The sequence below is a fragment of the Linepithema humile genome, chromosome 5 (assembly GCF_040581485.1).
Source record: "Linepithema humile isolate Giens D197 chromosome 5, Lhum_UNIL_v1.0, whole genome shotgun sequence".
NCBI classification, from domain to species: domain Eukaryota; kingdom Metazoa; phylum Arthropoda; class Insecta; order Hymenoptera; family Formicidae; genus Linepithema; species Linepithema humile.
In genome coordinates, this window is record NC_090132.1 from 27,399,438 (window position 1) to 27,416,741 (window position 17,304).

The 17,304-nt window shown below is 34.6% G+C and overlaps 1 protein-coding gene across 2 annotated transcripts; it reads right to left on the bottom strand.

Annotated features, from left to right (window-relative positions):
- Window positions 1-2,056: 2,056 nt before the first annotated feature.
- On the bottom strand, window positions 2,057-4,263 carry LOC105672333 (L-threonine dehydratase catabolic TdcB-like). Of its 2 annotated transcripts, none has more exons than XM_012367216.2 (6): window positions 4,106-4,263; window positions 3,917-4,022; window positions 3,397-3,637; window positions 2,995-3,148; window positions 2,639-2,832; window positions 2,057-2,437 (listed from the first exon to the last, which is right to left on the bottom strand). In XM_012367216.2, the coding sequence occupies exons 2-6, from the start codon at window positions 3,921-3,923 to the stop codon at window positions 2,122-2,124; spliced, it is 912 nt and encodes a 303-aa protein (XP_012222639.1). In that variant the 5' UTR covers window positions 3,924-4,022; window positions 4,106-4,263; the 3' UTR covers window positions 2,057-2,121. The 2 variants fall into 2 exon arrangements, with proteins under 2 accessions (XP_012222639.1, XP_012222638.1); XM_012367215.2 differs by having other exon boundaries at window positions 3,397-3,755.
- Window positions 4,264-17,304: the final 13,041 nt, after the last annotated feature.

The window sequence follows — 17,304 nt, forward strand, 5'->3', positions numbered from 1 at the left end:
GCTAAGCCGGAAATTGAACCCGGGTTTTCCGCTTGCCGGGCGAATGTTCTTACCACTAAACTACTCAGACCCCACGATTCTAACATTTTATCTTTCATATATTAGGAAATCAACAATTCTGTAGGACAAACGCGTCATGCTGCTCGCGTGATTTAAACACATATAATGTAAAGGCTCTATAAATTCAACAAATATAATAGAAGGGGCGTCCAGAGCCGTCGCAGGATGTTAGTGCTACATTTTTAATTTTAATTTCTTAAAGAATTATTTTAATAAATTAATCTACAAGAGACAGTTAAATTTTACACCAATCTCACATCGAGATACGAATGTGTACGAAATTATAAGTATATTGTTTTCATATCGAGAAACATTTACTTACATATAGGAATTATTGGAGAGAAAGGAAGAGAGAAAAAATATCAGGGCGCGAGTGGCTAAGCCGGGAATTAAACAGATTAATACAACATATATATATGTGTATTTTTATTATTATAGATACTTATAAAAATTTTATTATTATACTTATATGCTTATTATATTTATTATACTTAATTTTTATTATAGATACTTATAAAATTTTATAATCACAATGTTGCCGCATATTTAATGATCCCTAATATATACCCCATCATATTTGTTTTAAAGAATTATTTTAAGATTTCAACAGAAACATTTCAATAATATTTTATTAGCAAATATTTGAAAATTGTTAACACTTTGTAAATTTTATCATATAAATATTCACATTTGCAATATTGAAACATATATTACAATTTCATTATTTAAGTTTGTATCATAATAAATTTGTGTATGATGCTTTTTATATTATCCTAGAATTGTACTTACATTTGAATTTCAGTTACAATTTCTTGACAATTTTTGAGGTTTTCACAATTAAATATAAAAAATAAATTTCTTTATATTATTTTTTTTTGTAAATAATGCATATAAACAGTAAATATTATTTTAAAAATAATTTTTAAATATGTACTATTTTTTCTTTTATTTTACTACTTTACAAATGATGTTTTTTGTGTATATCCCCAAATTATATTTTATTTTCATTGATATTACAGTCTAAATACGAGTACAAAGCAATTTGTATCACAAATGCATCTGTTGCAGCGATATTTAACATTATAAACGTTAAATATCTAGCGCTATAATTTGCAATATATGTAATTTATAGCGCCTTTCTAATTTACTTTTCAATTTTTATTACGCAATTTCCAGTGCTATCAATATTTTACAAAATAAAAGTATTTTTTCGATAAAAACTCAAAGCATTTCTATATTAAAGGAGCGAGAGAGAAAACACTAAAGCGTGCGAGAGAGACAGCTACTGTTAGCCGATGAGATCATCATGCTCTCCCCTTCCTTCGTCGCCCCTCGCCTACAAGCTGTTTCTAGCTCCCCCCTTACTTCATCGTCCCTCGACCACAACCGGTTTGCCTGAGGTAACCTTCTCTCTATAGATCTTGTACTGAGGTAACCTTCTCTCTATAGATCTGGGTGGGTCCTACCAATGCTGCCAGAAACGAGCGGCGGCATCACATTAATACAACCGAGAACCAATGACGTCACCCTATTCGTGTGAGCTCGACCCGGTCGACCAATGGAAGAGAACGCCGTCTTCCTTCCACCGAGCCGACGCAACAGACGGTCTGTTGCGTCGGCTCGGTGGAAGGGAGACGGCGTTCTCTTCCATTGGCATTCTCTTCCGATGTATAATTTTATCAATTTTATTAAGTTTTATCACTATTATTCCTGTTATTCCTATTTTTATTTCTATTTTTTAATTATAAATAATTGTACATTTTTAACATACTTAAGGTAAAATTAGTTCAAAGTGTTGTTTTAATCCACGCAAATGTATTAATAATGAAAAATATGTATCATTGTAATGTTTGTTTCTTGTACAATTTATGTCACTATAAGCATTTGAGAAACTTTGATTGATTATTGAATATAATGTGATTGAAGTATTACATTCTGATTGTGTTATTAAAATTATCGTCACACCTTTTTGTCGTCATAAGAATGAAATATATAATTATAATTAATAATTTTCTTTTTATTCAGTAAGAATAGATAGCGGATTGAAATTGATGAAAATTTCTAACTCATAATGTTTATATGTTTATATTTCAATTTAATAAAATCTGTGATTATTTCGGCGTGTTGCTTATTCTTAATTTCGCAAACGACTTTAACGCTAATTTTGGACATTGATGTTTGTTTCTGCTGTATCTGAATATTTTTTATTGTAACTTTTAATTGCACTAGCATATTATGAAGTTCCGCTATGCTAGGTTGCTGCTTCGAGATCATTAGCGTGAATTCCATGAGGCAATGCTTGCTAATTAGTGCTTGTTCCACATATTGGACCAAATTAGTCATATCGATGTGACAGCTAGGCAATACTACCACCACCCTAATGTATAAAATTACAGTGTTAAAAAATAGCCTGTACGTATTTTACCGCTACAAAACGTGTTAAAATTATGCGATACTATGAAATTGATTTAAGAGCATTTTTTTTATCAAAAACGTGATCAGATCATTTCATTTGATGTACTTTTAATTATAATAATTAAATAGATAAATATATGTATCGATCTATAATAGATATTACCGTTTTCTTTTCAATTTGTGTTGAACACTGTCATCAAGCATAGCTGCTAAACAAGTCGCTCCGCCAATGTCAACGACACATTTTTCCTTTTCGAATAGAAGTAACATGGCATTTGCTATCAAACTTTTTTCAACTTTTATCTGTCCTTCGGATTGTACATCTTCGTCACTTTTAATATCTTGTGGTTGGATTGTCTAAGATTTAGAAATTTTCTTTATTATTGATACATTTATTTGAGAGAAAGAGAGAGACACATGGATAATTATTATAATTAGAAATTTAAGATTAAGAAATTAAAGCATATAACAATAATGTTTATAATTTGTATCATTAAAGAATAATAATTGTTTACTTACGAGAATTTGGATATTTGTATTTTTCATAATCATGTTAAAACTTCTTATTAATTCTGTCTTATCATAAGGCACCAACACCGCCTCAAGAAAAGGTACTTCTTCCATAATTTCCATGGCTAGTGTTCCATAGCCTATAATCATATTTGTATGGCATCTGTTTGAAAAACAGATTCCTTTGATAAGTTAATAATATAATTTCGTAAAATTATCATTAAAATGAAATAACTTTTTAAAATAGACAAAAAAGATATAACCAACACATAATTATTTGTTTTCTTAGATTGATTAATTTTAGATAAAGATAGAATAAAATTTATCTAGTATAAAGAACGTGAAAAATCTATTAAAATAATTTTTTAACAAAATTGTTTCCGAAATCGAGATCGAATTTATATATCACACCTTTTAATATAGTGCATGGTTTTTTCCTTCGCTAACATCAAAGCAAATAATCTGGCTTGATTTAAGTCATCGCCTTTGAATATCATCGTGGCAGTTGTCCATTGGTACGTATGAATTTTTAATTGCGTTGTTGTCGGTAGTACCACTGTTACCGGTATTTTTAATTTATCTCCAAAATGACAGAGTGACAAAGCGAAATCGGCTGTCGAGGCCGATATTACACCGTTTCGTTTCTGCGCGTCTGAAAGTTTCAGCAGAGCATAAAGTGCGCTGCGTGCTTCGAAACTACCGGTGACTTGGCGATTTTCTTTCTTGAGACAAAGATTGATACCATCATCTTCGTTCAATAAATATGTTCTCTAAAGCAACCAGATTATATTTTAATTTAAAGTATTTGATTAATTTTCCAAATAATAACTTTTTTCAATTTTTTTGCCCTATTTATCAATTTCACATTCGTGTTTCCATGCAATTGGCTTTTTCAAATTCAGAGAAAAATGTGAAACTGAAATATTCTTACCTCGCATGGTGTTTTGATAATGTTGTTTTGCATCTCGATCATCGCCAAGTTAATACGATCTTTCAGCATTTTTTGTGAGATTTGAAGTCCTGAATTGATTGAATTTCTGAAAGTCGAAAGTTTTATCATGATTAAAACGAATGTTAATTGTATTATATTGTACATACATATTTTCTACATTCTACGTACGTTCTTGAACTAAACATTTTTGAGTAGACAAATATGCAAATCAAAATATCAAAAGTGTTTCTTCCGCGTGAATCACTTGTGAAACGGTTGTAGATACTCGCGTTCGCAATGTTGAGCTCAGACTGTTTCGTTCCAAAGATTTCTTCCTCGAAGAGAATAAGCGGACTCACTGATAAACATATTATACATTGACCTTCGGCGAAATATTTATTTATCTTCTCACAGCATAATTGTGTTGTCTCTATGAGCTCTGCATGATCAAATGATATCACTTAATAAATAAGAAGAATCGTATAAAAATTATTTGAACACGTAAAATTACATTAATAGGTTAATGTAAAATATAAATAAATTTCCTTATTTTCGCGTTTTCTTCTACAAATCTAGACAATTTTAATTTTAAGAATTGTTAATTTAATCTTTATTGATTTTTTATGTCAAAATTTTAAAAGCTAAATTTTTTTTAAGTTTTGATTACTTTTTTTATTATAAATTGTTGCTTTTTAAAATTTAATTTAATTGATTTTCTCTGAATAATTTTAAACTATCAAGAAATATAGTTTGTCATTATACTGCTTGACTTATGAACAAAATATGTGCATTGTTTGTAAATTAAAATATTTATCAAATTATCAAATTAAGTACATGAATTATCGAATAAATATTTGACAAAATTAAATAATTACATAATTTTTCTATTTTGCTAGGCAATATTTTTATCTCATAATTGTTACAAAGCAAGAGATAAAACATGAGATTCTCATTTTAGAATGGAAACTATATTTTATTGTATTACGTAATTATTTCGAACAATGTACATTTCTGACCCATAATTTATGAATACATCCATTTACCAAACCGCAATCTGTGTTATTTACCAGTAGGGTCGCTTATCAACAGTGATCCAGTTGATAATCAATGTGATTATGTAGTTACAATTCCAAACTGTAGATAGCTGTACTCTACAGAGGTCAGGTCTAAGCATTCTACAAAAAAAAAGAATATTTTTATCTCGGCATAATTACTTTCAAAATTCTATTTAATTATGAATAAAAAATTTTCTCTATTATATCCCGTTTAGTGAAATTAGTCAGTTGATCAAAAAAATCACTGCAATAGCGATGCGCGCACAGCGAGCTATCCTATCGACGCGACATGCCTCTCGAAGTTGCCGCTTAGCGCAATCTCGCGGCGCGGTCGGCAGTCGGCTCGTGTCGATTGTCAATTGCATACAGGGATGCCAACGAGATGCAAGACCAACTGCAGAACGTACGCGGTGTCGCGTCGTAAACAACGAGCTGTATTAACGAACGTTTTCTTGCCCGAATTTAGCATAGACTTAGTCCTCGGTAGTGCGTGATCGTTCCTCACGACTCCCCCGACCTACGGAAGTGAGCTCCGAGCGCGTCGCGACCGCGCAAAGGTACTTGCACTGCGTTATTTCCGCGCGAGCGTATCAGTAGTGCGTGTCAGTGCGCGAGTTGGCAAGCATTGGTTGCCCGAGTATAATAGGGCTGCCATTTTTCGTGTGTGTACGGTGATAGAGAAAGAGGAGGAGAAGACGAAGGAAGAAGAGAGAACGAGCGAGATAGGGCATTACGGCGCGTAGGAGGGGGGAGGGGGGAATTCGGAGAAGATCCAGATTTTCGCGCTGTGAGAGACAGATTGTTCTCGCATACGCGGGATCGCGGAAAGAAAGGGCAGGATCCCTTTCCTCGTGGCTGTCATCGTGGTCCTCGGTGTCCTGACATCGTCGTCGTCGAGTCTACATCTGCGAGTCTACGCGGCAGGTGAGCAGCGCGAGGTGGAAGCCCACGACGCGGGGGTGAGCATTCGAAACTGGACCGACGATCAAGGTTAGTGCATATCTCTCACAGTCGAATGCGTTTCTGACTAAGTAATCGCGCGAGCGGCAAAACGGAGCGCGGAATTCGAGTCGCGCGCGCGCTTGCGAGCGTGATCGCGTCGTGCTTCTTCCGGATGCTGCGAGATTTTTCGGTAGCTATTAACGGTACACACACGCGTGTATCAGGTTTCAATTGTATCGTTTTAACTTACTTGTGATTTGTCCAAATCTGGCAGATTCATTAAGTTATAATAATAATAAATGATTGGTTGCATGAGAATTCTATTCTGTTTGCTGTTTTTCCATTGAGATTTATTTTTCGAACTAAGTTTACATTCTTGAAACATTTGATTATTAAATGTATTTATTTTATTAAAAATATGTATTATCTGTATCGAAACAAAATTTCATGAAGAAGCTTGAATTAAGAGACTTGTACAGAATTATATAATAATTCTTAAACAGATATTAATTTTTCAAACATTTCAATCTTATAAACAATATTATGTCTATTATCTTAAACCTAATACGTGTGTTGATTCTACAGCGTTTTAACTTGATTAAATTGGTGCATTTGATTCATAGAGAGACTGTACCTTTTGTTTTCTTTACTTTTTTGTTAACAGTGATATAAAACGTAAGTATAAAATTAAACATATTTTCGCAGTATGAATTATCTTGAATTTATGTATTATGCGAATATATCAGGTTAAAATCTTGCATTATGCATTGCTTTTTTTCTTGATTGCGATTAAGACCGTGCTGTAAGATCTTTTTTATGTATTCCCTTGTCGCGCGTGTAATACAACAATTGGCATACAATCAAAAGCCTCAGTATGCAAATTTATGTATGTTTTTGTTCTCAGGATATAGTCCGATTAAGAAATCTGAAATATTCCTGAAGTCGTTCGGCTACGAAAAAAGAATGTCCGTGCGCATAATAAAAATCTACACGAACCATAACGTACCCTCAGAATGAGTATCATGAAAGATGTTTGCCGTACGATTATGCATAAAACGACCTACTTGCTACCGTTCATTTCCACAACGCACGACAAGAAAAAGCATGTGTAAAAAAGGTCTCGCTCTAACCTTGATCGACTTGAGAAGGCACAATAACTAGATATGGACAGATATACGGAGATAAAAGTAAAAGTAAAGATACAGCGCGATCGCATGTGCTTGCAATCGGTGAATCATACGTGAATTACTGTACATTTTAAAAACGGAAATTATTGGGCGCATTTCTTTCATCTTTGATATCCGACCACGTCAGTGATGATTCTCTTATCGTGTGTTATCGTCATCTGTGGTCTTACTTTAAGAATCCAAAGTATAAAGAGCGTATTATGTGCACGATCTGTACTCTAAAATTTTCTAGATATTTGCGCTGCGCAATATTTTATTAAAATAATAATAATATAAATTTATTCTAGTTATACTTTCTTAAAAAACATTACTGAATATTTTAATTCATATTTATATTATTCATACGTGGTAATTAATCTCATTTGTATGCATTGTTTTCATCTAATATTTTGAGTTAATGCTTGAGTTTATGCACAAAAATTCTTCAGCGCTCTTTGATGAAATACATAATAACTTTTGAAATAAATAACAACATGTAGACTATTTGGGATATCTCGTACTTCTAATTTTTTAGCTGTTTTGGATTAATTTCTTTTTAACGAAAATTGATCATTGAAGTAGACTATATTTGTTCAATGCGTGTATTGACCTTGTGAACTAGCTGCAGTCGCATGAATAAATGCACATTCCGACTTGTGTTTTTTCTCGATCAGCTGAGCAACCGTGCGTTCCTTTCGCCGATTTATTAAACGACCTCCGAGTGTTCATGTTTTTGCCTACCGGTATTAAGGAAGTCTTTATATTCTTTTCATATCTCGTGAAGGAGAAATTACTTCGTGAATTTTAACAAAAATGTGACGAATGGCAATAAAACTTCAAGATTATATAAACGAATAATTTTCACATTTATGAATCACTCGTTAATTTTGTTAGGAAATAAAGTAGAATAAAAAATAAAAAAATTGTAATAGCTAGTTCAACAAAATTTTTTATTTATATATTTCGGATTATCGAAGTTATTGAAGTACTCAGTTCTTTTTTACGCAATAAAGTTTATTTTATTGAAAATTTCCTTATCGAAAATGGAAAATAGCTAGTATATTGAAAATATGTAAATCGACGATGCGGAGAAATCTAAAGATTTAAAAACTAAATTCTACTTTCGAGAATTAGGAATTCTTTGGAAGAACTACCGTCAATTTCTCCTTTCGTTTGTTTTTTTCGTTCAACTCGAGTTACTGTGAGAATCGCGGCGCATTTCTAGCGAGTTTAGCAATTAACTCGCGTTAATGTGGTAATGCTATGTCCCGCATAATTGTAACAAAAACATTTTGCAAGGTTTGCACGCAGTTCGCGGATATTGCGAATCGCGCGACCGAGCGTACGTCTTCGTGTTTTTAAAGCGATTACTAATGTCGATAGTCTCTTTCTTACCGAGAAAATCTAATGCTATCTCTGCTAGCGTTGTAATTACTCGCCATATACAAGACATAGAATCCATGAGCATCTAGGTGAGCATTAAATTATCTTGCGCACCGATGTTTTGTCAGAATGCTAATTGCGTTATTAACTCTCGGTACCGAACTTCGCTGGTTTTTCAATTTCTTTGAGTTTCACATTAATCATCCGGCGATTGAGCCTCGTATTTGAATAATTGTGTTCCTTGATTAGGAAATCTTTCAGATTTTTTGTTGAAAGAATTCGTGTATTTGAATCTAGCATCCCTAATTAAAAAAATATATTATTATGCAGTTTTGATATACATTAATTAAATTAAATTTTAAAAATTTAACTGTTTTTTATTCCTGTCTAGAATTTAAAATTTTAACTAATATTACTATTACTAGAGAATCTACTTTTTTTTTAATTTTGAATGTCATTCGTACAGATTTGATTATTTGCGAAGACTTGTGATACCGCGAAGCAAAAGTTACGAGTTAAGGGAATCGGCCAGATTAAACAGGCTCGCGAGACTAAAAGAGCAATTTGTAATATTTGTTTCGCAGTCCCTTCGCGTGCAATTTTGTCCTTAGCGAATCTTAAAACGCCGTCGTTTCCGTTTGCTCGAGGCGACGATCATTCTCAATCTCTCTCATATTGTACCTAGTTCTAACTGTAACTTTTGCAATTAATAAACCGCGATATTCAAAACGCATTTCTGAAATTCTCCGCTTCTTTGTAGGGAATTTTGATGACAAATATTTAATCAATAGCTTGTAATTAACCATTTGTGAAATATCTGTTATCTTCTATTAATACGTGGACTTTGTACAAAGATGCGATATTTCGAATGAGAAATCCGACACTGCGATTGAGTTACGCGAATTCCACTATTCGTTGAAGCCAGCATTATTTTTACATATGTGTTGCATTTTACAAGCACCATGTAACGTTGCGAGGTTGATATTGCATGCGCGCTAAAATACGCGCACGTATGTGCGAAAAAAACATTGCAAAATCTCTTTTCGTCATGCCTCTCACGTGGAATTATTTTTTCGGATTTAGCTGCGCGACGCAAAAGTAAATTGCCAGTGCATCGTCGGACGGTCCGCGGACCGCAAACTCGGGTAACGTCACCACCGTGGCCGATTTCGCATAATTAGGTAGACAAGATTACTTTCCTCGACTAGCTTAACTTGCGCGAATGTCCATGCCACTAAACACGCGTTACTTTAAATTAAAATAACGAGTATCTTACTTAAATGCTGTTAGAAAAGTGTTTAGCAAGTTAAGCCTTTGTCATATCAATACAATCTGTTTATTACGATTTTGATGTGTTCATTATTTTATATAACAAAATTTAATAAGATTAAAAATTCCGCTTAACAAATGTTTCTTAATGGTTTTTTTAATTGAAATATTTCTATATAATAAGCATTAGAGCTTTTAAATGAGATCAAGTCTTTTTATGAAACGAAATTTAGTAATAAATTCAGAGTATAATTTAATCAGTAAATTAAAATAAAATATATCTATAAAATGTAGGATGTAAAATAGGTCATTCAGTAAATTTTTTTGCAGCGTTTTCCGCACGTGATATCTTTTATTTTAAAAAAAGCCATGAACTCTTCGGATGATCTAATATAAAAATATAATACCAAACTTTATACTTGTATACTTGTATGGTTTTATTTATCTAATTATATAAATTCGCTTATTTCACGTCGTCTGAAATAGGTGACGTCACTGTTTTAAGGTAATGCGACTTGGATTCTTTCCAGAAGACTAAGCATCTCCTCGCTTCGTGTTATAACTCACGATTTAAAACTCATAAGACTGCGCTCACGACGCTTTTTACGAGTCTCCGCGGCCACGATACCTCTTCTGTTCCCATAGAAAGTTTGCGAAAACTCATGCACCACCTTAAGTATCCTTCGAGGATAATATCGCACCATAAACAGGTTACGGTATCTCTTCCTTAAGTTTCATTACTTATTTTTAACGCAGCATGCTTGCACGTCTCAAAACCTGAAAATAGTTCAACGATTAGTCTACCCGGAAGTAGAATGCAAGCCTAAACTATTAATCTCCTCTGCTTTTCGTCAAAGTCATACACCTCTGTGAAGTTGGCACCCCATTTTTAAAAAAATCAATTTTTTTTTAGAGTTCTGAATGCACCCCAAAGAGTTCTAGAGTTCTCCATAAAATTTATAAATAGTTCCGGCGAATTAGACAAAAAAATCCATTATTGAAAGTATGGGATGCTAACTTCACAAAACGTTATCACAAAATTGACGATAACAGCTTAATCGTCGGAAATAATTAAAAATATCATTAGAATTATTTGTAGAACTCTTGAGGTGCTACCCAGAACTCCAACGAAAAAATAAAATTCCAAAAAAATTTTATTCTTATTGGAACTTAGAATATTTTCTTAATCGGTGATACGAAAAATAGCGAGAACTTGTTATATATTGGTCTGAGCGCTTTGAACCTTAATAATTATCGTTAGAACTCTTGAGGTGCTACTCGGAACTTCAATAAAATAATCAAAATTCCAAAAAAATTTCTCACTCTTTGGGACTTCAAAAATTTTCGATCGGTGATACAAAAAATAGTGAGAACTTTTTTGGAATTTTGATTATTTTATTGGAGTTCCGGGTAGCACCTCAAGAGTTCTAACGATAATTATTAAGGTTCAAAGCGCTCAGACCAATATATAAAAAGTTCTCGCAATTTTTTGTATCACCGATTGAAAATTTTCTAGGTCAGGAAAAGCGAGAAATTTTGTTGGAGTTTTGATTATTTTATTGGAGTTCTGAGTAGCACCTCAAGAGTTCTAACGATAATTATTAAGGTTCGAAGCGCTCAGACCAATATATAAAAAGTTCTCGCTATTTTTTGTATCACCGATCGAAAATTTTTGAAGTCCCGAAGAGTGAGAAATTTTTTTGGAATTTTGATTATTTTATTAGAGTTCCGGGTAGCACCTCAAGAGTTCTAACGATAATTATTAAGGTTCAAAGCGCTCAGACCAATATATAACAAGTTCTCGCTATTTTTCGTATCACCGATTAAGAAAATATTCTAAGTTCCAATAAGAATAAAATTTTTTTGGAATTTTATTTTTCGTTGGAGTTCTGGGTAGCACCTCAAGAGTTCTACAAATAATTCTAATGATATTTTTAATTATTTCCGACGATTAAGCTGTTATCGTCAATTTTGTGATAACGTTTTGTGAAGTTAGCACCCCATACTTTCAATAATGGATTTTTTTGTCTAATTCGCCGGAACTATTTATAAATTTTATGGAGAACTCTAGAACTTTTTGGGGTGCATTCAGAACTCTAAAAAAAAATTGATTTTTTTAAAATGGGGTGCCAACTTCACAGAGGTAAGTCATACAAAGTTAAAACAGGTCAGATATTTCTAAAGAAAATATTATCATTATTAAACATTATTCTTATTATTAGCATTATTATTATGTTCACAAAGATTTTGCTTGAAAAAATTATATTTTTTGATGGTTTTTTTAATACATAACTATTCAAAAATTTACCTCTACATATAAATATGAATTGCACCTAAAGAATTTATCGCGAAAATTTAGAATCTCTCAATTGACAGCAAGCTCACAAATATACGTTTTCAACGTGATTCCTCCTGTTCGTAGCAAAATTATAGGATTTTTTCAAAAATCCTTTTTGAAGTGATATGACAGTCGTATGTCCCGCATATAGAGTCGACGAATATGCAATTTCAAAATATCGAGATCAAAATATCGCGCGATGGGAAATAATAGTATATCCATCGTCAAATCGTCAAAATACACATAGAAACCGTTGACTCGCCTTTGCAGGATAATCTGGTCCTGAAACCTGATGTCACGAGTAATATTTGTTTCGTACAATATAGCGACGTCATTCGATATATGTTCGACGACACATAAAAGTCATGTCATGGTCGTTGGCGTCGTCCTTTGCCGAGTTGACAGTTATTGCGTTGTCCCTTATTGGAAGGTCTCTCGTTGTCCAGCGTTGTTCCAGCGAGATACTCGCCCACGACCATGCAGTATCTGCCTGCCTTGGCGAGACACCGGCATGTCTGTGGAAGTGCTTGTCCATCTTGCGCATGCATGCATGCACACGTGCATACGTGAGTGCGTGTGGGCACGCAATTCGCAGACATGGCGGGTCAACGGCTCCACGCTTGTGTCAGAGAACCGATAAGAATCGAATGGTGCGCGCTTGAGACAAAACTTCATCACGTGTCGATGACGTATCGCCCATGACATTCGCAATCGAAACGTACGCTTGAGAATTTTATTTCATAACTTCCGGCTCTTAGCAATTTCTGTATTTGTTAGTGTGCGTCACATAAATTATATTACAAACGCTCGTGACTTTTATATTTTTAGTGAAATTTTTTATTAAAATTGCAAGATATATTTTCTATAGTGATAAAAATATCTTTAATTTTTTCTACCTCATTTTTTGTCATAGGAATATTTAGATATTGAGGTTATCGGAATATTCGAAATATGTTACGTTCCGTATTATCGGAAATAAAAAATTTTTTAAATTACATTATTTAAAATTTTTTTATGGTTTCATTAAAAGATATATATTTACAATATTTATTTAAATGGTGAGAGCGTCTCGAGAGAATTAAATAATTCTGCCAAGACAAAGAAAGAACGAGTATTTCTTTTATCGAAAATATCGTGTTTCGATTATGCGTAACGAAGATTGTAGTTTTATGAGAATATACGTGTCCTGAAATTTATCACATTTACCGTGATCTATATTTATCGCGGGTCTCGAGTTTACATTTTCCGAGCGGATATACAGTTTACTCGTTTTCAACTTTTTTTTTTATATAGACCGTAATGATGCCGTAGAGCTCTGCGTCAAGATCTCACGTGTCATTGGAGCGCTGCATCCTATGGAAGAGTGATAAAATGATAAACCTTTGCTCTTTCATGCGTTACTTTAGCCACCGTACCAGCGTAATGCACTTCACTATTCCCGCGTCGTTCATACCGGAGCGAAGACAATAAATCGTCGTGTGCCACTTGGCAGCTACTGAAAATAGGCAAATAACTTTCTGCTTTGCTTAAAACGGCGCGAATATTTTTCCCGAACATCCGAAAACTTCGATTAAAACTTCCCGGGCGATATAGGCACAATTTAAATAGCATCACGTGTTAACGTTCCGGAATCGGTAATCCAATCTTGATCTCGCGCTTCGAAATATTTTTATTCGACGGTGCGCGTAATTTTTACGATATCAATTTACTGCGAATTTAATTCAATTTAAATAAGGAAAAAATTGGTTTTAAATTTGCGTGTTAAAGAAATTTATTGAATAGTCTGCGGATTGTATATCTATAATGTATCGAATTTATTTGTGGTATTATATTGCTTCGAGCTTCTGTCATCCAATCTGACAAGAAAAAATACCGATTCCCTTTGGAACGTAAGGTTGTCGTAAATCGCGCGAACGCTGCGCATAAATAATGATTCCGACTCGGAACGTTCATCATGGAAAAGCAGTTGATACATTTCACCGGGGTTTTTCGCTGCGCGGTGAATTTGCCACCTCCCTTTTCTGGGCTCAGGCGAGGGTGGTTGAGTAGAACTGACGGCAGGAAACGAGTAGTACTTTGTACAAAGGCCGCGGCCACTGAAAATGGCTGCTCCTTTTTCTCTACAAATGCACTTCTCGCCGAGTGGAAGCGACGTGCGCGTTGTATGCCGGTGTGTAGTCACTGCAAACCGATGCGGGCTGGCGCTTTAGCGCCTTTTGCACTAGTTTCGATCAGCGGCGTTAAATGTGTTCTCGATAGCACCGTAATTTCGCCCGAGTCCCACTTCAACCGTCCGCCCTACTATCGATTGCGATTGATCGAAAACACCGATCGGGATGAGACCGAAAAAAAAACCTACTCTATCTCGGCGAGCGCGAGTGCCCGTCGAATTGCCGCTGTCGGATCAGCGATATCGTAGATCTTTTTTTTTCTTTTACCAGCGCGTAGAAAGAGAAGATACGATCCCGTTCACATATGCGTCCTTCCTTTCACTGGCAGCCAGTGTTTTCGCGTGATATAACCGGTGTCCCAGAAGCGTTTTCCTTGAATAAGGAAAGCCGAGAGGTTACAAATTGTCTCGATAACACGATGTTATTTTTCCAATATTATTCCAATTCTTATTTATTTGTAAATTTTCTCGTCAACAATGTCGCATTTTTTTTTTAAATTCCCAATTTTAAAAAGACCGTACTTTGCGTACAAATAGTAGAAATGGCTTAAAATCATTAGTATTATTAGCGAGTCAATTAATGTATCGTTTTAATAGTGGGAAGCACTGTTTCATTTCTTTAACCGATATACAAAAGTGAATTTTGAGTAAGCATTTTCATAATGAGAATTTGTAAAAACGTGAAAGTGTTATGATATTTATGTTGATCATGAGCGCTTTAACCCAATTGCCTTGACCAACATACGTTATAAGTCTGCTATTACGCAAGTACGGCAACTCGGTCGCCGGCGGAGATATTGGCAGATGCTATAAGTCACGTCCACGTGTCACAATAGAGAAACGGTTATTCTCCATGTCGCTATCTGTACGGTTTCGCTGAATTGCTTCGTTCGGCACGGCGTAATGCTGTATTCATACGCGAAACTTCTATCCCATCGATTTCATGCAAAAATTACATCTTTTTTTATCGATATTTATTGTACGGAAGACAAATTCGTTCAGCGTGCGGCAATGTTTCGAGTGGGAATTATGAAGTTTCAATCCGACGCAGTCGGAGTCCAAGCTGTGCAATCGAAACAGTGTAGCAATTCGTTATATATAGATTGATCTTCGTTGCGCGAAACATTGAGTGTCAGTCGGTTCCGACCAATCGTTTTTCGCACAAAACCGCTGTATGAGCAATTTGTACGAGTGACGCGTACAAAACATTGCCTCGCGAAAGGATGTGCGCGGACGGGAAAAACACTATTCATTTGATGTCCAGTTATTAGCCAATGCCAATACGATAATTACTCGGCAGAATGGAGTATTTCCCTGCCGTATGATTGCGAGAGGTAGAGAGGATAGAAGCTGACAAACGACGACGCACGGCCAACAGAAGCGAATGGGACGGCGACGACGACACAACAGGCGCTTGGGAAACGCCGGTTGCCATTAGAATACCGGTGACACGCGCGCGTAGAATGCACGATGCAGGTGCATAGAATTCTTCAATATACAGGATGTCTCAGCGCAGCACGCCAATCCTTTTATTCATAAATTCTCCGAGCAATTTTCAAAATTTCCCTTTGAAACAAATTCCGAGATGACTTTTAATTGGCAAGAAAGAGTACATAGTTGATAAATTTATTAAATATAAAAATAAATTCTATTTTTTAACTAATTTTAGGCAAACTTTCTTTAATAATATCTTAATGTCAGTCTCATTATCCAGATGTTCCATTGTGATGTTGAAAAAATAAGTGTCTAATGTTTCGTGAAAGACATCAAGTTCCAAATTAAATTTTATACGCAAGCGTTTGCAATAATTTTGAGACACCTTGTATCTAAATACATCCGTTGTACCGCACACGGTAGAAATTCTCACGGCGTGCTCACTCCCTCCGTCGCGATCTCATGGAAATAAAATATGTGAAATTGTCAGGCGGATCGTAGGGCGAGGGGGATAGCACAGGAACGGTCATAGCCACGCTCATAGCTGTGATATAGAGTATAGATGTGAATCAGTCAAATTACACAATAAGTACAACGTTTACGATATCGTTTGCGTTCATAAAATTCATTGAAACGTGGTCACCGCACTGGCTAAAAGATCAACGAGGAATCTAGCGATATGTATCTCTTTAATTGAATTCTGAAACAATCATTGAAAAACTTAACCGTCCGTCTCTCCGCTATTCGAGATATCAAATGGACGCTACTTGAAATCCATCTCACGTTTATTATCACATATTGCAATTAGTGCAGAATCGTTTGCCTAATTTTTTTCTTTAATCGAAGGTTTGTACTACAAGCACTGTCTCATGTTAAATTTAATTTAAAAATCCACACTATTTTTTTTTGTAATTGCATACATGTGATAAACGCATACTTTTCGATGCGTATTTACGTAGTCTTTCTTGATAAGTAAAGTGCGTCTGAAAACTATATTTCTTGAATTCGTTACGTAAAAAGGGAAATTGATTATTTACTCGAACGCGAGTGCGCATAGCACTTGCGCCGGTGTGTCATAATATTACACGTGTCGTGTTTAACTGCTGTATTAATCCGTCCGTATCGCGTTTAATACGGAGGTGGGCGAAATATCGAGAGCGGAAAAAGAAATCAGTGGAGAGAATTTCGTTAATATCAACGTCTCCGAGCTGCAAGATGATCGATTGCAACCGCGGTCATTAGATTATACATGATGTGTACTTTGTAAACCGCGCATTATTTACTGCGATTCTTAAAAGACAGCGATTGCCGTGTTTATTATCCAGTTGTCTCGGTTATCGAGATATAAAGAAATCATGGCCTGTACTTGTCCATGTTATATCGTTAAATTGATCACAGACAGTATAGTGTTATATTCACAACCGTGCTTCCTGCTATTCAAAATAGAACATCGTGTTCTCGTAGATTATTTTAGCTGCAGCATTTCATTCACTGCACATGTGTAAAAAAAGATCATCCGCTTTTAGAACTGACCTCTTAACGTTTTTTTTTTTCGTGATCTTGTAAGTTTAATATTTCTTTTTATTCGAGTGTTTAAATATAATATCTGCTCCCTAATCAATTATCTTTAT